The sequence below is a fragment of the Globicephala melas genome, chromosome 3 (genome assembly GCF_963455315.2).
Source record: "Globicephala melas chromosome 3, mGloMel1.2, whole genome shotgun sequence".
Taxonomy (NCBI): Eukaryota; Metazoa; Chordata; class Mammalia; order Artiodactyla; family Delphinidae; genus Globicephala; species Globicephala melas.
In genome coordinates, this window is record NC_083316.1 from 136,374,775 (window position 1) to 136,399,171 (window position 24,397).

General features: G+C 38.9%; 1 protein-coding gene across 1 annotated transcript in view; it reads right to left on the reverse strand.

Annotated features, from left to right (window-relative positions):
- ATP10B (ATPase phospholipid transporting 10B (putative)) overlaps positions 1–24,397 on the reverse strand; it is a 581,864-nt gene that overhangs the window by 301,013 nt on the left and 256,454 nt on the right. The window contains 1 exon segment of the mRNA XM_060296561.2: positions 13,762–13,828. Coding sequence (XP_060152544.2) covers positions 13,762–13,828 — 67 coding nt within the window.

Below are 24,397 nucleotides of genomic sequence, written 5' to 3' on the forward strand. Positions count from 1 at the left end.
AAACTTATTTTCTTTAAACATCAATTTTCTCCTTTGAACTCAAAGGAAATCCAGAAGTTCCCACCTATAGTTGAAATCCACTGCAACGTGCCAGCTTCAGGGTATATCTAGATGAAATTGGGAAGCCATATAATAGTCTCAGTCTTTTCCTCAAAGCTGTATTTTCTCTCTGCTTTGAGAAACAGACACTAACTACATCTCCTTCTTCAGCCTGCAATGGATGAATGCAGGATAGATTCTTTTTTTTTTTTTTTTTTTTTTGCGGTACGCGGGCCTCTCACTGTTGTGGCCTCTCCCGTTGCAGAGCACAGGCTCCGGACGCGCAGGCTCAGCGGCCATGGCTCACGGGCCCAGCCGCTCCGCGGCATGTGGGATCTTCCCGGACTGGGGCACGAACCCGTGCCCCTGCATCGGCAGGCGGACTCTCAACCACTGCGCCACCAGGGAAGCCCTAGATTCTTTATCATAAAACGTATCCAGGTCCATTCAAACTGCAAGCTCCATTGCATGAGGAAGCAGCATTTGCCAAAAGCTTATCCTAATGAAATCAACTGAAGAAAAATACAACATTCTGTTACAAAAGAAATGTGGATCTCACACTCAGCAAGGCAAACACAGTTTCAAATGTGGTATAAAGAAAAATGGTTATGTGTTGGGCCTGATTCAAAAGTTAGAATCAGTGAGCAGAGGAGGCAATGATTCCTCTATTATATGGAAGGGACACGTTGCTGTTACTCACCCCAGCAAAGATGACGTCTGTCCTGAGCGGGCTCCATTAGGAACTACGGAAAACAGGGCTTGAAAGTGGCATATTTCTCTTGTGCTGCTTGGCTAAAATATCACTTTTCTCTCCTACGATATTTTTCATTTCTCTGATTATATCTGATGGTGTCAATGCGAGGCCTTAAGCTAATACTCTCTTGGAAACTCAGAGAAGAAGAAGGTCTGGAAAGAAACAACTCTGACCAACAAAGGAGAAGGGACAAATAAGCTGTCTCACTAGAGCCCTGTGAGAAAGAAGAATAGCCTGACAGAGCGTGGAGCTCAGTCCCAGAACAGTGAAGGCAGTGTTCTCCGCTGGGCTGCGCGTTTACACAGCACCATCGCTGTTCGACATGGTTCTTGCATACATTTCTACTTTCTGTGAATCAGTGAGCCAGCAATATCAAAATTCATAAGTGATCGTACTCTCTGTATATGGTACAAAAATGACTGTCCATTTACCTTTTGCAATGCATGTAATTAAGTGTGAGACAAATATAACCTTTGTTATACTTTGTTCGGGGGCCTGGAATATAATTTAGCTGCTGGGTTTCAAGGGCACTTAAGAAAGAAAAGACTCTCTGCAGTGACTTTTATATGCATGCTGGTGATGAATTTGCCCTCAGAGCTTCAGAAGTCCCATTCTTCAGTAGTCATTGTTCTGACTGATTACTGTTTGATTATACAAAATAAGGAAAGTGGGACCAATATATTGTATTTATGGATTATGTGAATACTTCAAACATACAGAAAATCAGAATTGTTTATGGGCTGATTGAGAGCTTTGAGTCACACCCTTAAAAGGAAATTATCACGTATGATATATATATATTTTTTACTGAGTTGTCTGTTACTCAGCTAATTGGGGTGTTAGTTACTGGTGAGCCCATTAAAAAAAAAAAGAGAAGGTAAAGCAAGCAACAAGCCTATTCTGAGGGTAGCAAAAGGGAAATATTAACAACCCTGGGAATAAAAGGAGGTGAAAAGAAATGAACATACTATCTAACTGCATGAAAATCTTTCCATATGACCTTGGTTGGTTGCTATGTTAACTGTGAACTTCCATGTATGGTTGGATCCTATCAGACTACTAAGTAGAAGCACGGACATAAGAAACGTTTTAGAAGGGCTGAAGCATCCATAACGTCTAAACTTTGAATAGCTGTAAGGTACAAGGTAGGAATTTTTAAGAACATAAAATTTGCCTAACAATTTGGACAGTCTAGAAGTTTTTCAAAAGGCACTTAGCATTTCACAGACATCCATCTGCTAAAGAGAAGAGTGCTTTGCAAGTCCTAGTTTCGTTCTCTCCCTTTTCTCAGAGTCCTCTGGTTTCTTGGCACTAGTGTGACCTAAAATCACAGATCTGGCTCATCACAGAGTGTTAGCATCAGAATTGAAGGTTGTTTTGCACATGTTTTGCATGTGCTGTGGGAGAGGACACCACTGTAAAGCTTAGAGAAGTTAATAAACTGCTCAAGGCCACACAGGAAGTTGGTGGCAAAGACGGGACCGCAAACCACATCTCTTCACTCATAAAACCAGTGCTCTTCCCCTCACCACTTCCCCAGTAGAGAGAGGTGCATACAATTCTGGGACAAGAGGGTCTAGAGTATCTTGTGGACTATTAGGCTGACCAATGGATAGAGAGTCCACAAAGCATAAGCCCATTTTCCAAGCTATGTAGAAACTGTAAATACTAACAGGCATTTGCCAAGTTATTTGCACGATGAAGTTGGAATTAAAAATATCACTGTCTGGCTAATTAGAACCCTAAAAACAAGTAATAGATAGCAAACACTATGTTCAGTTTTTGCTAGAGAGGCCATGTTTCTTTTGTCCGGCTGTTGGAATTCCCTAATAAATCGTGTTGAAAGATCACACGTCACAGAACTGTACGTAGTTCCCCTTTCCTGCCATCAGCTTTTCTACACTTAAGTGAATCAATCATTTTGTACGTACTTGCATTTCTCATTGGCTGCATCATGCTCTTCATGCATGATTTTTAGAGTTTTTCACGGTTAGCCTTTATATTCTTGCTGCCCAAAATTGCCAATGAAGAAGCAATGTTTGACAGAAACTTTTGCCCCTTCATCTCCCACCCACCCATACCATATACCCAGGATAAACTTCATAAGCTTAAGACCAGTTATTTACTAAAGGCTGTGCAAATTTTAGTGGCACTAATTGTTATAACTCTTGTTGAGTGGTGATTTTGTGCCAAGCACTGGGGTGAGCACTCTACATAATGCGACTCATTTAATTCCCCAACAACCTTAACAGATTGACATAATTATTTCCATAAAAAAAGTTGTAAAATTCTTCAAACAAACTGAAATAGAAGTAGTTGTAGGGAAAAATCTTATGGTTACTTTGATAAGGCAACGCTTGTTTGTCTTAACTTTACTCAGGAGAAAGGCAAGGGTCTAGACTCATCTTCCCTGAACAAACAAAATCATGTTTTAAGTACTTGGAATGGAAAATAACTTGAGGCCTTTTAGCTGGTTAGACAAATGCAAACACTGGTATAGGATTAATGAACAAAGGTTGGAAAAAGAACAAAAGCATGAGGAGGAGTTAGTAATATGAGAGATTAGCCATAAAATGAGTTCCTTCAGGACTGAGGCAAGGGGATGGACAGTGGGGCAGTGGCCCAGAGCATCAAACATCTCTGGAGATGTAACATGATGGAAAAGAGTTCATTTACCAGATCTCCCCTTAGCAAGAATAAGCAGCATGAGAAGAGGTAAGATATCCTCAAGGGCCATGCATGAACACCCCTAAATCACTGTTTCTCAACAAGGGATGACTTGGCACCCCAGTGGACTTTTGGCAATATCTGGAGACATCTTTGATGGTCACACTGCGATGGAGAAGTCACTGACATGTAGTGGGTAGATCCCCGGGATGCTGATAAACATCCTACACTGCACAGAACATCCTCTCATGACAAAGAATTATCTGGCCCAAAATGTCAATAGTGCTGAGGTTGAGAAATCCTGCCTTAAATGTTCCCTGAACTCCAGAGGTGCTGGGTTAAGCTAACCGCAGAACTGAATCACTGAGTAAATGAGTTTGGCGAGTCTTGGTTACCTTTCCCCAACCTAAGCTTTGCTCTTTCTCTAGATACTTGTTGAACAACCTTCTAAAGATGAGCAGTTTGAAGGAGTGTGAAGTCTCAGGCTGAGCCTCTATGTGTTAATTTGATTTCTGAAATAATTTTAAAAAGCAAAGACAAAGTGATGGTGAAGAGCCTTTATAGTAAGGAATATTGAGCAGGGACAGGCTCAGATGAAAAACACCAGCAACTACAGAAAACCCCAGTGGATGATAACTTCTTGGTCGTTTGTCATCAAGTAACTTCTGTGATATTCAGGGTTCCTAAACCAGATGTGACACAGTGGTAATTACCTGCACAAATATTTCATTTGGCCTGCACAGACTTAAATTTTAGATTCACTGGCAGCGTTAAACACCTGGATGCTCCTCATAATAATGTAGACTCTTTTTTGGTGGAACTCAAGTAGCCAAACAACTGACAGCCATGGGTACACTTTCCCACCAGTCAAGAGTTGTCCACTGCTGGGACTTCCCTGGTGGCACAGTGGTTAAGAGTCCGTCTGCCAATGCAGGGGACATGGGTTTGAGCCCTGGTTCGGGAGGATCCCACATGCCACGGAGTGACTGGGCCCTTGTACCACAACTACTGAGCCTGCGCTCTGGAACCTGTGAGCCACAGCAACTGAGCCTGTGACACACAACTACTGAAGCCCACATGTCTGGAGCCCGTGGTCCACAGCAAGAGAAGCCACCACAATGAGAAGCCTGCACACTGCAGCGAAGAGTGGCCACTGCTCGCCGCAACTAGAGAAAGCCCACACACAGTGACAAAGGCCCAGTGCAGCCATAAAAATAAATAAAATAAATTAATTAAAAAAAAAAAGTTGTCCATTGCTGAATAATGCCACTGTGGACAGGGCATGACTATCCCCATTCCTCAACTGGACTGATTCAGGAGGTTCTATTACCTGCCTGGTCCCTGTAGCAACCTTAGTTTGCAACTCCTGTCTTAAAAGATTATACTTGTAGTAGTCTCTTATAATCCTTTGTATTTCTGCAGTAAGTTGTGATTTCTCCTTTTTCATTTCTAATTTTATTGATTTGCGTCCTCTCCCTTTTTCCCTTGATAAGTCTGGGTAAGGGTTTATCAATTTTGTTTAGCTTCTCAAAAGAACCAGCTTCTAGTTTTATTGATCTTTGCTATTGTTTTCTTTGTTTCTATTTCATTTATTTCTGCTCTGATCTTTATGATTTCTTTCCTTCTACTGAATTTGGGTTTACTTTATTCTTCTTTCCCTAGTTGTTTTAAGTGTAGGGTTAGATTGTTTATTTGAGATTTTTCTTGTTTCTTGAGGTGAGATTGAATTGCTATAAACTTCCCTCTTAGAACTGCTTTTGCTGCATCCCATACATTTTCGGTTGTCGTGTTTTCATTGTCATTTGTTTCTATGTATTTTCTTTATTTCCTCTTTGATTTCTTCAGTGCTCTTTTGGTTATTTAGTAGCACAATGTTTAGCCTCTATGTATTTGTGTTTTTTACAGTTTTCTTCCTGTAATTGATTTCCAATCTCATAGCGTTGTGGTCAGAAAAGATGCTTGATACGATTTCAAATTTCTTAAATTTTCCGAGGCTTGATTTGTGACCCAAGGTGTGATCTATCCTGAAGAATGTTCCATGTGCATGTGAGAAGAAAGTGTATTCTGCCACTTTTGGGTGGAATGTTCTATAAATATGAATTAGATCTATCTGGTCTATTGTGTCATTTAAAGCTTGTGTTTCCTTATTTATTGTTTGGATGATCTGTCCATTGGTGTAAGTGGGGTGTTAAAGTTCCCTATTATTATTGTGTTACTGTCAATTTCTCCTTTCATGGTTGTTAGCATTTGCCTTATGTATTGAGGTGCTCCTATGTTGGGTGCATAAACATTTATATTTTTATATCTTCTTCTTGGATTGATCCCTTGATCATTATGTAGTGTCCCTTCTTATCACTTGTAACAGTCTTTATTTTAAAGTCTATTTTATCTGATACAAGTATTGCTACTCCAGCTTTCTTTTGATTTCCATTTGCATGGAATATCTTTTTCCATCCCTTCGCTTTCAGTCTGTATGTGTCCCTAGGTCTGAAGTGGGTCTCTTGTAGACAGCATATATATGGGTCTTGTTTTTGTATCCATTCAGCCAGTCTGTGTCTTTTGGTCAGGGCATTTAATCCATTTACATTCAAGGTTATTATTGATATGTATGTGCCTATTACCATTTTCTTAATTGTTGTGGGTTTGTTTTTGTGGGTCTTTTTCTTCTCTGTGTTTCCCCGCTTAGAGAAGTTTCTTTAGCATTTGTTGTAAAGCTTGTTTGGTGGTGCTGAATTCTCTTAGCTTTTGTTTGTCTGAAAAGCTTTTGACTTCTCCACTGAATCTGAATGAGATACTTGCTGGGTAGAGTAATCTTGGTTGTAGGTTTTTCTCTTTCATCACTTTAAGTATATCCTTCCACCCACTTCTGGCCTGCAGAGTTTCCACTGAAAAATCAGCTGATAACCTTATGGGGATTCCTTTGTATGTTATTTTTTGTTTTTCCCTCACTGCCTTTAATACTTTTTCTTTGAATTTATGGACAACCACGAAGAAATGGACAAATTTTTGGAAAGATACAATTTTCCAAGACTGAACCAGGAAGAATTAGAAAATATAAACAGACCTATCACAAGGAATGAAATTGAAACCATAATTAAAAATCTTCCAACAAACAAAGTCCAGGACCCGATGGCTTCACAGGCGAATTCTACCAAATATTTAGAGAAGAGCTAACACCCATCCTTCTCAAACTCTTCCAAAAAATTGCAGGGGGAGAAACACTCCCAAATTCATTCTATGAGGCCACCATCACCCTGATACCAAAACCAGAAAACAATATCACAAAAAAGAAAATTATAGACCAATATCACTGATGAACATAGATTCAAATATCCTGAACAAAATACTAACAATCAGAATCCAACAGCACATTAAAAGGATCATACACCATGATCAAGTGGGCTTTATTCCAGGGATGCAAGGATGCTTCAATATATGCAAATAATCATTGTGATATGCTGCATTAACAAATTAAGGAATAAAAACCATATGATCATCTCAATAGATGCAGAAAAAGCTTTTGACAAAATTCAACACCCATTTATGGTAAAAACTCTCCAGAAAATGGGCACAGAGGGAACCTACCTCAACATAATAATGGTCATATATGACAAACGCACAGCAAGCATCATACTCAATGGTGAAAAACTGAAAGCATTTCCATTAGGATCAGGAGCAAGACAAGGATATCCACTGTCACCACTCTTATTCAACATAGTTTTAGAAGTCCTAGCTATGGCAATCAGGGAAGAAAAAGAAATAAAAGGAAGGCAAATTGGAAAATAAGAAGTAAAATTGTCACTATTTGCCAATGACATGATATTATATATAGAAAATCCTACAGATGCCACCAGAAAACTATTAGAACTAATCAATGAATTTGGTAAGGCTGCAGGATACAAAATTGATGCACAGAAGTCACTGGCATTCCTATACACCACCAACAAAATAATCAGAGAGAGAAATTAAGGAAACAATTCCATTTACCATCACAACAAGAAGAATAAAATACCTAGGAATAAACCTAACTAAGGAGGCGAAAGACTTGTACTCAGAAAACTATAAAATACTGATGAAAGAAATCAAAGATGACATAAACAGATGGAGAAATATACCATGTTCTTGGACTGGAAGAATCAATATTGTGAAAATGACTATACTACCCAAAGCAGTCTACAGATTAAATGCAATCCCTATCTAACTACCAATGGCATTCTTCACAGAATTGGAAAAAAAAATCTTACAGTTCGTATGGAAACACAAAAGACCCTGAATAGACAAAGCAATCTTGAGAAAGAAAAAAGAAGCTGGAGGAATCAGGCTCCCTGACTTCAGACTATACTACAAAGCTACAGTAATCAAGACAGTATGGTACTACCACAAAAAAACAGAAATATAGATCAATGGTACAGGATAGAAAGACCAGAGATATACCCACACATATATGGGCACCTAATTTACAACAAAGGAGGCAAGAACTTACAATGGAGAAAAGATCACCTCTTCAATAAGTGGTTCTGGGAAAACTGGACAGCTACATGTAAAAGAATGAAATTAGAACACTCCCCAACACCATACACAAAAATGAACTCCAAATGGATTAAAGACATAAATTTAAGACCAGACACTATAAAACTTTTAGAGGAAAACATAGGAAAAACACCCTTTGACATAAACCACAGCAAGGTGGTTAGAACCTTTTTGACCCACCTCCTAGAGTAACAGAAATAAAAAAAATAAACAAATGGGATTAATTAAACTTAAAAGCTTTTGCACAGCAAAGGAAACCATAAACAAGACAAAAAGACAACCCTTAGAATGGGAGAAAATATTTGCAAATGAAACAACAAACAAAGGATTAATCTCCAAAATATACAAACAGCTCATGGAGCTCAATATCAAGAAAACAAATAATCCAGTTAAAAAATGGGAGGAAGACCTAAATAGACATTTCACCAAGGAAGACATACAGATGGCCAAGAGACACATGAAAAGATGCTCAAGATCACTAATTATTAGGGAAATGCAAATCAAAGCTACAATGAGGTATCATCTCACACCAGTCAGAATGGCCATTATCAAAAAATCTAGAAACAATAAATGCTGGAAAGGGTGTGGTGAAAAAGGGAACCCTCCTACACTGTTGGTGGGAATGTAAATTGATACAACCACTATGGAAAACAGTATGGAGGTTCCTTAAAGAACTAAAAATAGACCTACCATATGACCCAGCAATCCCACTACTGGACATATACCCTGAGAAAACCATAATTCGAAAAGAGACATGCACCACAATGCTCACTGCAGCACTATTTACAATAGCCAGGACATGGAACCAACCTAAATGTCCATTGACAGATGAATGGATAAAGAAGATGTGGCACATATATAAATGGAATATTACTCAGCCATAAAAAGAAATGAAATTGAGTTATTTGTAGTGAGGTGGATGGACCCACATTCTGTCATACAGAGTGAAGTAAGTCAGAAAGAGAAAAACAAATACCGTATGCTAACACATATATATGGAATCTAAGGAAAAAAAGGTCATGAAGAACCTAGGGGCAAGACAGGAATAAAGACACAGACCTACCAGAGAATGGACTTGAGGATATGGGGAGGGGGAAGGGTAAGCTGTGACAAAGTGAGAGAGTGGCATGGACATATATACACTACCAAACGTAAAATAGATAGCTAGTGGGAAGCAGCCGCGTAGCACAGGGAAATCAGCTCGGTGGTTTGTGACCACCTAGAGGGGTGGGATAGGGAGGGAGGGTGGGAGGAGGGAGACACAAGAGCGAAGATATATGGGAACATGTGTATACATATAACTGTTTCATTTTGTTATAAAGCAGAAACTAACACACCGTTGTAAAGCAATTATACTCCAATAAAGATGTTAAAAAAATAATATATTTATTACATGTTAATATATAACATTTTAACAAAAAATAACTGTATTTCCCAACAAAAAAATTAGTGAGAATTTTTCTAAATCTCATTACCATTTGGATTAGAGGACAGCTGGATTCTCGTATCTGTTTATCCATTCATTCTGTTGCATCATGTTCTTGTGTTCAAATACCTGAAGAAAAATCCAGCTTTATACATAGTTATAAAAGGGAGGACTCATGGATCCCCCAAAAGACCTTTGAGAACTGTGATTAGTTTTATGTGTCAACTTGGCTATGCTACAGCCCCCGGTTATTCAATCAAGCACTAGTCTCGGTGTTGTGAAGGTATTTTGTAGGTGTGATTAAAGTCCATAATCGGTCCACCTTAAATAGGGCCTGATTTGATCAGCTGAAAGGCCTTGGAAGCAGAGTTGTGTCTTCCCTGAAGAACAAGAAAAAATTCCGTCTGTAGATAGCAGTCGCAGCTCATGCTTGAGAATTCCAGCCTGGCCTGCCCGATGGCCTACCCTATGGAGGTCACACTTGCATAGCCAGTCCAATGATCATGTAAGCCAATTCCTTGCAATAAATCTCTTAATATATATCACCTATTGGTTCTGTTCGTCTGACTGAACTCTGATACAGGGACCCTCTAGGGATCCTCAGACCACACTGTAAGAATCACTGATAGAAGATATATTTCATAAAGCCTTTGATGTCACTTACCTAACTGGCTTAACAATAATTCTATGAAGTCAAAAAGGTAGAAATCATCACTCCTATCATCAGAGAGTATATTTATCAAATGGCACACATCCATCAATGGTTCTTAGTCTTTTTTTAAAAAAATAAATATATTTATTTATTTATTTATATTTTTGCCCGTGTTGGGTCTTCGTTGCTGCTTGCAGGCTTTCTCTAGTTGCGGCAAGTGGGGCCTACTCTTCGTTGCAGTGCACGGGCTTCTCACTGCGGTGGTTTCTCTTGTTGCAGAGCACGGCGTCTAGATATGCGGGCTTCAGTAGTCGCGGCTCGCGGGCTCTAGAGCTCAGGCTCAGTAGCTGTGGCGCACGGGCTTAGTTGCTCCGCGGCACGTGGGATCTTCCCGGACCAGGGATCTAACCTGTGTCCCCTGCATTGGCAGGCGGATTCTTAACCACTACACCACCAGGGAAGCCCAATGGCTCTTAGTCTTGATCCTTAAATTCCTGGTGCCTATTGCACTGCTTCTATCCTTCAGTACAATAACCTTGAATATATTTGCAAGTATACACACAGATCTAGACATTCATCTTACTTAATACACTCATGCCACAAAGAATTTCCTTAGAAAAAGTAGGTAGGACTACTTTAAGTGAATTTCTTAAGGGAAAGTGATACAGAAGAAACACAGGGCTTTCTTTTACGCTCAAGCAGTTTACAATTTACCTGGGAGAAATAAGATTACTCACCCCTGAATACATGAGATTTAATGAAGTAATTAGGACTTTGATTCTTTACCAATACTTTTTTAAGCACTAGGCACTGGAATAGGGCCACTTTCATCTTCTTCAGCTACTTCTACTGTGCAATGGACCTCCTCACCCCGTATTTGATGCTCCCACTGGTCAGTGAGTTTATGGAAGACAGGGATAGCGACTGACCAGCAGGTGCTTAGTGATAATGACCTGTTCAGTGAATGACTGAGGATGCCAAGAATGGGTACAATACATAAAGGTGAAAAGAAAGAGCAAAAGTGGAAAAGTTGGGAGAAATGGAGAAACCAAAGAGCTGAAAGATGGAATATGACTTTCAAAAAAAGAATAAAGAGGAAGCTGAGCTGGAGAAAAGGGTGTGTATCAAATAGTAACAAGAGACTTATGAGAACAAATGAAAGGCTTCCATTCTATGAAAGTCTGGCCAAGGAATCTGTGCTTCATTAGGAAGAAGAGGCAGAATAGTATCATGGCTGAACGTGTGAACTTCAATCAGACAGATGTGAGTTTGGGTCTTAGTTCCATCACACACTAGCTATGTGATCTTGGATAAATTACCTGACCTTTCTGGGCCCCAGTTTCCACAACCGTGAACTTTTAGAGAGTCATTGTGAAGATTAAAGGAGAAAGTATATGTAAAGTACATCACATAGTGCCTAGCATAGAGTAAATCCAGTGAGTGTTGGCTCTCGTAATTATTGTTACTATTGCTAGCATTATTAATTCTAGGGGCAGCAAGCAGCCCATGGGAGGTTTTTAATTGGGATGGTGATATGGAGGCACCTGTCAATTCTGAAAACATATTTGATGTTCGTTAGAATGAATCATTAAGGGGAAATACTGGAGCCAGAACAGTCAGGAGGTTACCTTAATAGACCAAGCACAAAGAAGTGACAGAGGTAAGGAACATGCTAGCCCAGCGCTCCTTCCACTGCCTCATCCCATACACAACAGACTGGACCTCTGCAGCTTATTATTCTAAATAAGAGCAAAAGGTCTCTTAAGTATAACTGGGAAAAGAGAAACGGTATAAAATTTTGCAAGTGTATTTAACTTCAATACATTGTTGATCAGATTTAGGGGAGAATTTTAGAATATCAAAGTTGCAACTTTTAGAGATTGTCAAACTCTCTGACATACTGAGGCTTTCAAGCTCCCTCTGCTTACATGGCAAATTAACTCAAGGTTCCCAGAAAACAAATTGCTAAGGAGACACCAGTCTAGGCTAATAATAATTTAAAAAACTGCTTATAAGTCACATAAACATCTCTGTGTATGTCTAGGATCTTTTGAGACTTATGTATAGCTAGATACATAAGTATCTACAGAGCTTACACATGGTGACTATTCACACTGAATGAAACCCATCTGTTAATATCTGGGTACACTGGCGGTAAAGTCAATGGATGACAGGTAGGTGTAACAGGAGCTGACTAGGAGAAATCACTTGCCAATCTATAGTACTGGTCTTGTTATGTCTGTATCCAGTAATTATGACATCTTTTAATTTTCAAGTAAGTTCTTGGTCTTAGTGTGAGGTTTAATCTTTATTTTCAAACACAGAGAACTGGGATTCTTCCTGAGCAACTTGAAGCATAGCAGAATGTCAGTAGGCTGAATCACAGGGTTTCCTAAAATGGTACAGTTTTAATAATGTGTACACACTGAAATCCAAAGACATGCTGATCTCCACGTATAACACTTCTGACTTAGTATGGGAGGTCAATGACAAATAGTACAGAACATTCACCAGAATTATGATTTAGCTACTCGTTTAAAGTGGAATCTCTAGTCTCAGTTGATTGAAACACATGTGCTTATGTTTCAGTGTAATAGATGTGAATCCCCCTTTCAAAAGAATTCCAAGTTTGCATTGTGCATTTGTGCAGAAATCATTGATTGGAATAGGTATTCCATGAGTATAAAGGAAAAAAAAGACATTAAGTAAGAGACATCTCATAGTGGCCTTTGTACATGATTTTCTCTCCATCAAATGCTAGTACTCAAGTTGACCTTCCAGGTAGAAGGGATGGATTGTCTCAGAGCCAAAAATGCATTGCTGTGCAGGCCCTGTGGTTGTCTAACAATACACATTTGCAAGGTAGCTGCTTGGGACAGAGGTGGAGCGAGACCTGGGAAGAGAGAGCTGTGATCTTCATCTAGAAATAAAAGCCTTGCATTAGCTAAACGTACTGATAAGCAGTGTGTGTGGCTCACCACTTCCTATGACTTCTAGGTGAGAGGAACTCATGGAGTTAAAGCAATCAACTTGGAATAACAGCTTAAGATGAAATAGGGCCTCAGATTTTAAGTCTTCCAATATTAGCATATCACAGATAAAGGAGACAGAGACTCAGGAAGGTTAAGGAGGGTCATGAGTCAAGGTGACCGTCAGGACTATTTTATAACTTCTAATCCAGTATATTTTTGCCACTTCACACTGTCTCAGTGAGGTCACCATGATCACTGTATTTCTACCCAACTGTTTTCTACCCATTTACTTTAGCAAAACGGGAGATTTATTGGCTCACAGAACTGGAATGTTCAGAGATCCAAGGGCTCTAATAATTGCATGTTTTAGTCTGGCTTTTTCTGTGTGGTGGGCCAGATGGCCTTTGGAAACTCCAGACACATACTGACTCAGCCTGTAAGCCTCATTAGAAGGTCTTTCCTGACACATTTTATTTTGCCAAAGTCCCAGGAAAACCTCTAACTGGTTCACCCTGGATTAGGTACCCATCCACAGCAGCCCATGACATACTCTGTGCCAAAGTCTTTTAACCACATTGAATATATTATTCATAAGAAAAAGGGGTTATCTAATTAGAAGGAAGTCAGGGATTCTAAACAGGCACAAGCAACTAACATATATCATAATCATATTTCTAAAATAAAATATCATGGAAGGAAATATCTAAAAAGAGAAACTTACCAAACAACGGAATACCAACTATGGAAATGGTGTTGCTTTTCTTCTTTAAAATAATTTGTGTCAATATCTGTAATGACAAAGATAAGGAAAAATCTCATTTCAGTAGATGAAAGATTGATTCACTATAGCTTACATCACAATAATTGCTTTCATACACACCCAACATAAAATATTTTATAGTCTTTGCACAGTGTCTGGCATTTAATGAATGCTCATTCCCATTCTTTGCACATGTACAACTGTTAGCCTTATTTGTGCCAAGGCCACTGTCATCGCTTTTATCACCACGGACTGCCAGGGTCATTCATGTTATGAAGTCTCAGTTAAAAGACAAAATGGACTATAAGCTGTTCTGTATTTTTGGTTTCGAACATTTGAGTTTTTGAATGCCATGATTCCCAGAATGGCCTACCATTTGCTCTGTGATTTCATAGCACATATTCCCACCCTCCTTACATTTCAGTGGGACTGGCATTATTCTGATTTTCTTTTTAATTTCAATCCACATGAACCTTGGTTATTATGTCTTTGAGAATTTCATGATATAGCTGGAATTGTGTCATCTGGTAAAATTAGGTTTCTACAATGTAACTCTGGAGGATAATCAAAGACTTAAATGAAGCACAAACTTATCACCTGTCTAATTTCAGTAGAGACCAAAGAGGTAGTGTGTGATCATGGTTAGGAGCCAGGGCTTTTAAGTTAAGAAGTTCTGGATTCAAATCCTGATTCCCTACTAGCTGGTTTCTTAAGCAAGTTACTTTATCTCTTTAAGACTTAATGACCTCACCTATAACGTGGGACAATACCACCACCTAATTCATAGGTAATGCACGTAGAGTGTGTGGTACTCTTTGAACGTTAAATACAGATTAACCATTATTATGACAGTCATAATGAAAAAAATTATGTGTGGGCAATAAAGAACAGAAAGAGCACCTGCTGCAGTTGCAAGCACAAAATGAGAACACATACATACATCTGTGAATGATGATTTTATCGACAGACATCTTTTACATTTTGTTCAAGAAACCTACCCAAATTTCTTTATTCTCATTGGTCCACCTCCTTTTGGATTCTTTATAATCACAACTTTTTATCAACAGCTTTGAGGTATAATTGACAAATAAAAATTGTATATATGTAAGGTACACAAAATGATGGTTTAATATATGTATCCATAGTGAAATGATTACCACAATCAAGCTAATTACCACATCCATCACCTCATGTAGTTACCATTTTTCTGTGTATGGTAAGAACACTTAAGAGATACTCTCTTAGTGACTTTCAAGTAAACAATTCTATGTTATTAACTATAGTCACCATGCTGTCTGTTAGATCCTCAGAACTTACTCATCTTAGAAGTTTGTACTCTTTGACAAACATCTCTCCATTTTGCCTGATTATTATTATTATTATTTTTTGCGGTACGTGGGCCTCTCACTGCTGTGGCCTCTCCCGTTGCAGAGCACAGGCTCCGGACGCACAGGCTCAGCAGCCATGGCTCATGGGCCCAGCCGCTCCGCGGCATGTGGGATCCTCCCGGACTGGGGCACGAACCTGCGTCCCCTGCATCAGCAGGCGGACTCTCAACCACTGCGCCACCAGGGAAGCCCTGCCTGTTATTTTGATTGTTTTTTGTTTGTTTGTTTTTTAAGATAAGAAATTAGGACAGATACAGAATTCTGTGTGACTCTTGAATGTCTCTCAAATCTATTCATTTCTTCCATTTCTTTTTTTTCTGTGAATTTTTATTTTTATTTTACTTTTTTATTAATTTTTATTGGAGTATGGTTGCTTTACAATGTTGGGTTAGCCTCCACTGTACAACAAATCTTCCATTTCTACTGCTTGAGTCCAGGCTATCTCTTCTCTTGCCTGCTCTCTCTTGTTCTCACTGCTTCTGTGCTCACTTCCTATGGTGGTCATTGCTCCTGATCACCAATAGTCATCCCTTCTCTACTTCCGGGCACTTAGGAGGATCACCCTTTCCTGTGCCTTGGAGAAAGGCATGGGGCTTCCCTGGTGGTGCAGTGGTTGAGAGTCTGCCTGCTGATGCAGGGGACACGGGTTCGAGCCCTGGCCTGGGAGGATCCCACATGCCACGGACCAACTGGGCCTGTGAGCCACAACTACTAAGCCTGCATGTCTGGAGCCTGTGCTCCGGAACAGGAGAGGCCGCGACAGTGAGTGGCCCCCGCTTGCCGCAACCAGAGGAAGCCCTCGCACAGAAACAAAGACCCAACACAGCCAAAAATAAATAAATAAATTTAAAATTAAAAAAAAAAAGAAAAGAAAGAAATGCATGGCCATGTGACCTGTGGTGGCCAAAAAAGTAAGAGTGGAAGTGACGTGTGATGCTTCCAGGTGGAAGCATTTGAGCTGATGTGTGTGGTTCTCCATGTTCTGTCCTTGTTGACATGACCACCAACCTTCCAAATGGCAGAGCTTTTGTCAGCCAGAGTTACAGAGTGAGGATGATGTGGAACAGAGTGACAAATGATGCATGAGCAAAAAATAAAATTTGTTTCACAAACACAATTTAACTGCTAATTAAAGACTGCTTGGAATGTAAACTGTTGCATAATATTGTCTCCAACTGGAATTTAGGTAACTCTTCTGCAGGAATTACAGCTTGCTTCTTATACAGTCTTTGTGTCACCAGCCTGAGCTTAATATAAGGAATCAGTAATTACTTGTCAGTGGACTGACCAGGGAAAGAAACTTGATTCTCTCCTCCAGCCCTTTTAAATCAATTGACTGTTTTATGTAAGTTAGCAGTAGACTTACATACAGTTACCACAGGTATATGGACTGGGATGAGAACCCCTCTTAAAATGTTCTAAGACTCCTCAAGCTGTCCTTTTGTATGGATATGTCTAAGGCCCGTAAATCGCCAAGCATTATTCACTGACTAACAGGAGCCCAAATAAACTTATGCCTTATTTCTATTACCTTTTGATATTCTTCTGTTATCAAAGATATGGACGGAGAAAGGTAATGGAGCATGGACTTTCTGATAACTTTCATGTTATCATGGTTTGGCCAAAGGCTGGAACATTCAAACCATGATTATAAACAGTGGTATATAAAGTGTCTCCTGGGACTTTGGTCCAAGGTCAGTCTACAGTTTTAGTAGACTCAAGTATTTGATTTGATGTCTCCTTGATGCCTTTCCTGAATAGCACAGTGGAAGCAGAGGTATCAGATGTGAGGGTATCTCAGATTGTGCCTCAACAGGAAGAAAAGTCCAGGCACCAAATGTTTTGCTAGGGAGAGTTTTTATGCAAATAGCCTTGGGAAAGACCTCCAAACTCTTGTTGAAAAACTCCAGAATTTTTCTCCATTCTACTACTTTAATAGTCAGCAGCCCCGAATTTTTGCTGTCACTTCCTTGCCTCTTCCATTTGTTGTCTCCTTCACTTTGTCATCTGTATATCGTATTGATGTGGGTCTTGTTTCTGATTTCCAGGGTCTGCCTTGACTTTTGGTGACTGTGTAGGATACAAATCCCATCTCTGCAATCACATCAGTAACATCAGATAGAGACTCCTCAACTGTATGTCCATAAATGGCCCTTCCCACAATTCTCCATTGTAACTAACTTTGAATTGGGCCAAAGAGTATAGGATGACAGGTCCACGTTTGATTTTCCATCAACCTCAGTAGTGACTAATATTCCACTATCCTTCGTATTTTTATTTTCTTTAAATTCTTTGGAAAGGATCCATTCAGATTAGTTTCATAAGATCAAAGCTCATATTACTATATATTCTTACTTTTTCACATTCTAATGTTTCTGAAATTGCGGTGCCTCTTACACTTGATATTTACCTTTAATGATATATTTTTAATCTCCAAATGCTATTATTAAATTTACAATGCAGTGTATAATTGGTAGCATCTTAGAACTCAAGGTATATGCTAATATTACTCCTCATATTAGAGGTTCTCAAGTACACTTTATGACATTGGCTTCTTATTGCACTGCATACATGCAATTTAACAGAGCTAAAGGGTTATATCCCCAAGAACTGTGAAAGCCAACCAAATCCTGAGCATCACAGGCTAGAGGAGTGTTGAGCCTGGTTTGCACAGATGTATCTGGTCTGCCTTCTGAAACTTCTGTACATAAGTAACAACAACCTTTCCTCATCAAGAGAAGTTGCCAGACTATCACCACATCTGGGGTGGAACAGCAGCTAATTTTACACAAAAAGTCAGTACTTATTTGACTTTTTGCTCAAATTCTCTGGCTTCCCAATCCACTTGAACATGTTGACTAGCTGGTTAATATTTCTCAGGGAAAACTACATTCAATTTGATCCCATTTACTCTTTTTCTCATACTTAAATTTACAAGTAAACATCATCACAGAGTTCACAAGGCTTTATTTAATTTCCCTATCTGCACTCAACATTTCACTTGCTGAAACCACTGCTATGAAGTTTATGCTTTTCTTTAGACAAAATCATATACACCAAACACCTCCCCACTAAAACCCTGCATCTTCTCCAACAACCTCATTGTAAGGCATACACGCATATGATAACATATTCACATTTCCAATATGAAAACACACCACCTAAAATTTCTTGTTTTACTTATATAAAAAAGGCGGGCTTCCCTGGTGGCGCAGTGGTTGAGAGTCCGCCTGCCGATGCAGGGGACACGGGTTTGTGCCCCGGTCCGGGAAGATCCCACATGCTGCGGAGCGGCTGGGCCCGTGAGCCATGGCCGCTGAGCCTGTGCTCCGCAACGGGAGAGGTCACAACAGTGAGAGGCCCACGTACCGCAAAAAAAAAAAAAAAAAAAAAAAAGGCATAAGTATCTCTCTCTGATCTGGAAGTCAGATGTCGAATTATCATAAGTTTATAAAGAAATGTTTTTCTCCTCAACAAATCAACTACATGATACTACCCTAAGCTTTGGGAAGATAATTGACTTTTTCTAAGACCTACAAATTGGTAAGGACTAGCATTTATTGGGATTAAACATTAGGCATGGCTTTAAATTCCCAGGAATACTTGGTGAGGAGAATCCTGGAATTCATACCACTATACCTATACAGATTAAGAGAATCAAGATTTGGGGCCCTCAGTAGTAGATGAAGCCAGGGATATATTAATACCCATCCAATCTATAATTATTCAATTGCATTAATTAAGTAGGGAAGCCAAGTGATTTCTTTAAGGGTTAAAAATGTATCAACTACTGCAGAGTCAGTGACGTTATGAATGTGCATTGAGATTGATTCATGCAGTCCTGGGTCTAATTTTACTTCTGCCACCTTTTCCTGGTTATTTGACTTTGTATAGCTACTTAATCTCTTAGGCTTAAGATACTAGCCTTAAGTTTCTTCTTCTGAAAAAAAAAAGCAAAATAATAGCTATTTTACATGATTACAAATTTCCTCTCTCTATATATCTCTATCTCATGTGTGTGTATATACCATATCTGGCATAATGAATACTCAACGGCAGTTGTTGTTAACACTATACTCTACCCATCCCAACTGTAAACTCAAATACCCTACCCTAATAGCTCTCATTTTCCCCTACCAATATGAGAAGTGGACAATCTAATTTATCTTCTAGGCTACCATCATTTATCATCTCACTCTCCCTTTCTGTCTGGCTAAGAGAAGCTGAGAGAGTAGGACTAACAATAAGAATCATACAAATGCCTAATTTCAAGGAAAAAGTGCCGTGGGATAGGAAATAGTCCTATAATTGTTTATTTTTTCAGCTAGAAAAAGAAAAGTCTGAACAAACTTACTAACAAAACCTTCCATTTAAAATTCTTCCCAGCACCTCCTCATAAAAACCTCCTGCAAATAATTGGTACAGAAACAAGGAATCTTATTCAAATATAGGTAATCACAAAGAAATCTTCATAAAAGTTGTCACTTTTATAGATAGATACTATGAAGCGCAAAAGGAGAATGGAACAGGAAAAACAACTGAAAATAATGAACACAATAAAAAAAATATTGCCATGGAGAAGATCAAGTTGTGATTGAGTTTTCACTGTGAAAACAGCACAACAAACCACCTCATGAAATGATGATCACTAAAATTCAGAGATCAAGTCAGACCTCTAGGACCTAGAGAACTATTGTAAGAATACAAAAGGAAAAAAAGAATAGAGCTGATTGGTTTAAGGAAAGAAACAGAAGATAAAACTGAAGCCAACACAAAAATGAATCTGAACTGGGAAGCAACACAAGGGAGATCAAAAATTGCTATAAATGCAGTAAACCACAGAATACTAGAATGGGAAAAGTTAAAAAGATTAGTGAGAGAAATTACTGGTATCAAAGACAGATGTGGTTATAAAAGATGTGTATAATTGAAGCCCGTGATGAAGAAATGGAAATAGGCAATTAAAGCAAATGTTAAGGATTATAATTGAAGAAAATTTCTCAGACATAGAAAAAAACTTGAATATGAAGTTTGAAAGGAAACTCTAGAAAACTAGGGCACCTACAAGGCACTGGTGGGGGACCACAGACACTTAAGGGGACTGGAAGAACCCCCAGCAATTGGCTTGCAGGATCATGGTTCCCAGGCCAGAGGTCAGGCCCAAGCTCCTGTGGTAGGAGCTCCGAGTCCAAACCACAGGACTAACAGAGAACCTCAGACCCCAGGGAATATTAACTGGAGTCAGGCCTCCTGGAGGTCCTAATCTCAGCACCAAGACCCAGCTCTATCCAACTGCCTGCAAACTCCAGTGCCTGACACCTCAGGCCAAAGAACGAGTAAGACAGGAAAACAGCCCCACCCATCAAAAGAAAAAAAAAAATGAAAGGACAAAAAAATATGTTACAGAGGAAGAAGCAAGATAAAAACCTACAAGACCAAATAAATGAAGATGAAATAGGCAACCTACCTGAAAAAAGAATTCAGAGTAATGATAGTAAAGATGATCCAAAATCTCAGAAACAGAATGGAGAAAACAAGAAACATATAACAAGGATCTAGAAGAACTAAAGAGCAAACAAACAATGATGAACAACACAATAACTGAAATTAAAAATACTCTAGAAGGAATCAATAGCAGAATAACTGAGGCAGAAGAATGGATAAGTGGGCTGGAAGAGAAAATGGTGGAAATAACTATCACGGAGCAGAATAAAAAGAATGAAAATAATTAAGAATTAATTTCATGCCAACATGAAAGGATTGTAGACATCACTAATCATTAGAGAAATGCAAATCAAAACTACAATGAGGTATCACCTCACACCAGTCAGAATGGCCATCATCAAAAAATCTACCAACAATAAATGCTGGAGAGGCTGTGGAGAAAAAGGAACCCTCCTGCATTGTTGATGGGAATGTAAATTGATACAGCCACTATGGAGAACAGTATGGAGGTTCCTTAAAGAACTAAAAATAGAATTACCATATGATCCAGCAATCCCACTACTGGGCATATACCCTGAATAAAACACAGTTCAAAAAGAGTCATGTACCCCAATGTTCATTGCAGCTCTATTTACAGTAGCCAGGACATGGAAGCAACCTAAGTGTCCATCAACAGATAAATGGATAAAGAAGATGTGGCATGTATATACAATGGAATATTACTCAGCCATAAAAAGAAACGAAACTGAGTTATTTGTAGTGAGGTGGATGGACCTAGAGTCTGTCATACAGAGTGAAGTAAGTTAGAAAGAGAAAAACAAATACTGTATGCTAACACATATACATGGAGTCTAAAAATAAAATTGTTCTGATGAACCTAGGGGCAGGACAGGAATAAAGATGCAGACGTAGAGAATGGACTTGAGGACATGGGGAGGGGGAAGGGTAAGCTGGGACGAAGTGAGAGAGTGGCATGGACTTATATATACTACCAAATGTAAAATAGATAGCTAGTGGGAAGCAGCTGCAGAGCACAGGGAGATCAGCTCGGTGCTTTGTGACCACCTAGAGGGGCGGGATGGGGAGAGGGTGAGGGAGATGCAAGAGGGAGGGGATATGGGGATATATGTATGCATATAGCTGATTCACTTTGTTATACAGCAGAAACTAACACAACATTGTAAAGCAATTATACTCCAATAAAGATGTTAAAAAAAAATGAAAAAAGAAAGGACCCTCTATATTCCAAGAAAGAAGTAGCACAGAATGGCCAACATTATGACATACCATAAAAAAGTTACTGGATGTCAAAAAAAAAAAAGGGGGAATCCATTGGGAAGCCAAAGGAAAAACAATTCAAGCCCCAGAAAAGTTGGGGAAATAGCTTCAACAAATGCTGAAAGACAGGCAGCATTGCCTATTATATTCTCAGGGACAGAAAATATGGTTTGGAACTTTAAACCCAGCCAAACTATTTTGAACATGGAAGAACTAAGGGAATATTGTTCCCAAGAGACTTTATTGAGAAATCTGTTGGAGGAAAAACTTCAGTCCATCCATATATGATTGTAAAAATTACAGCAAAAAGATTTATGGAGAGGACTGAATCTAACTACAGGACTGAGCCTAAATGTCATTCAGGGATAGTTGTTTCAGAGCAGAATATACATTTTATTAACCTTGACAAAAGTTGGGAAAAGAGGGATAAATGAAGACATGTAATATAAATACATTGATTGCCTCATGTCTTATAGTTGAGAATAGTGAATTAAGAGCTAGAAGGATAACAGAACAAAAGGAAACAACCTAGCAAAGATAACACTGGAAACTGAAATTGGGTGGAAGAATAAAGGGAAAGAGAGAAAATACAGTAGTTTTTATCACTGCTTACGAAAGAAAGTTGATAGATACTATTTAAAGAAATAGAGAATTTAGTTACTACTCATGTTACACTTAATATGAAAACGTAAATATAAACTTTTCAGATTATCAAAAGAAGTACATATAAAATGAAAACAGAGACTATATATAGTAAAGGATTTAAAAAATATTAACGAAAGCTCCCATTCCCTTTAAATTAAGCATATTAAAAGAGTAGGTATGGCTACTTTCCTATGTTAGATCAGTAGTGATTTATGGTCCAACAATCAGTAAAATAAATTTCATTTAAGTAGTTAGTGCTGCTTTTCCCTTGAGGCTCTCTAAAACAATATCTCAGAATATTAAAAGACAGATAAACCTTTTACTTGTGCCTGAAATTATATAAAATTTTCATTAACCCATCAGCTAAATAACTATACCCTAATTGGTGGCAACTTCTTTAATAAAAGACCACATTTTCTTCCAATTGCCAGGACACTCTTCCAAGTGTACATTTGTACATGTGGTATATTGAATAACAGTGATGAGGTTTGCTATTTCAGCAAGGAACCCTTGTTTTTAGGAAGTAGAGTGGTGCTAAGTTTCCAAGCCATCTCTCTTGCAGTGGGATTGGTGAAGAGAGATGTACGAGTTTGCTAGGGCTGCTATAACAAAGTACCACAAGTGGGTGGCTTAAACAACAGAAATTTAGGGTCTCACATTTCTGGAGCCTCAAAGTCCCAGATCAAGCTGTTAGCAGGGTTGGTTCTTTCTGAGGGCTGTGACAAAAGAATCTGGTCCATGCCTGTTTCGTAGCTTCAGTGTTCTGCTGGCAATCTTTGATGTGCCTTGGCCTATAGACCCATCATCTTGATTCCTACCCTCATGCTCACGTGGCATTCTCCTTCTGTGCACATCTCTATGCACACATCTCTCCTTTGTCTAAGGACACGTCGTATTGGCTTAGGAGCCCACCTACTTCAAAATGACCTCATCATAACTTCATTACATCTGCATATCTATTTCCAAATGAGGTCACATTGTGAGGTACTGGGAGTTAGGAGTTAACTGTGGGAAGAGCCACAATTAAACCTGTAGCAAGACAGAAGAGAAGGTGGTGGTTCTGAAATGGTAGAGCAGACCATTCCACCTGTCAAAGTAGACAAAACCAAACTGGATGCCCATTAAAATCAGGTGTCATTGCTGGTATACATGTTGAATGTCACTGGGACCTCTTGCAGTTTCTTACCTACCAAGTAGATGATTTTGCTTAATGATATTCATCAGTGATAAGAAAAAAGGCAGATGAGTACATCAGAGTATGTGAGGAGGAAATTAAGATCTAAATCCAAGCACCTTGATACTAGGACATCTAATCAGTGAATAGAAACATTCCTGACTTTGTAAGACTTTCAAATTTACTAATAGTCCATTTTTTCTGTCTAGCATATTGTTTATAAGCAACCTTATACTGTTAAATAAGTGTAATTCACTGCTGTTGGACCTAAGCAAGCCTTCCAAAACCTCATCAGGATTATTAACTCCTCACAGAGACACACACACTCTTTTCTGGGGCCACTGCCCCAGAAAATACTGCAACAATTCTTTGTTGATAACAAAGGGTGTAGGAGTGGGCGGCCTGAAGTTCTACTTGTTGAAATCAACTTAATGTGCCGTGGAGCAAAAAGAGCTTTCCTGTTTTTCAGGTAGCAAAAAACCTCTATCCCACAAATTTCAGCTTCACTTAATTGACCAATGTTTTCCTAGGTCGGGGAATGCTACTTAAAAGGGTTTTGGGCAATGTGAGATAATGCAGGATGCTTCCTAAAAGTGGTAATGTAACCCTGATATTCATAATGAGATTTTTCTTTTTTAGTTCCATTTTGTATTGAATACTCAAAAGA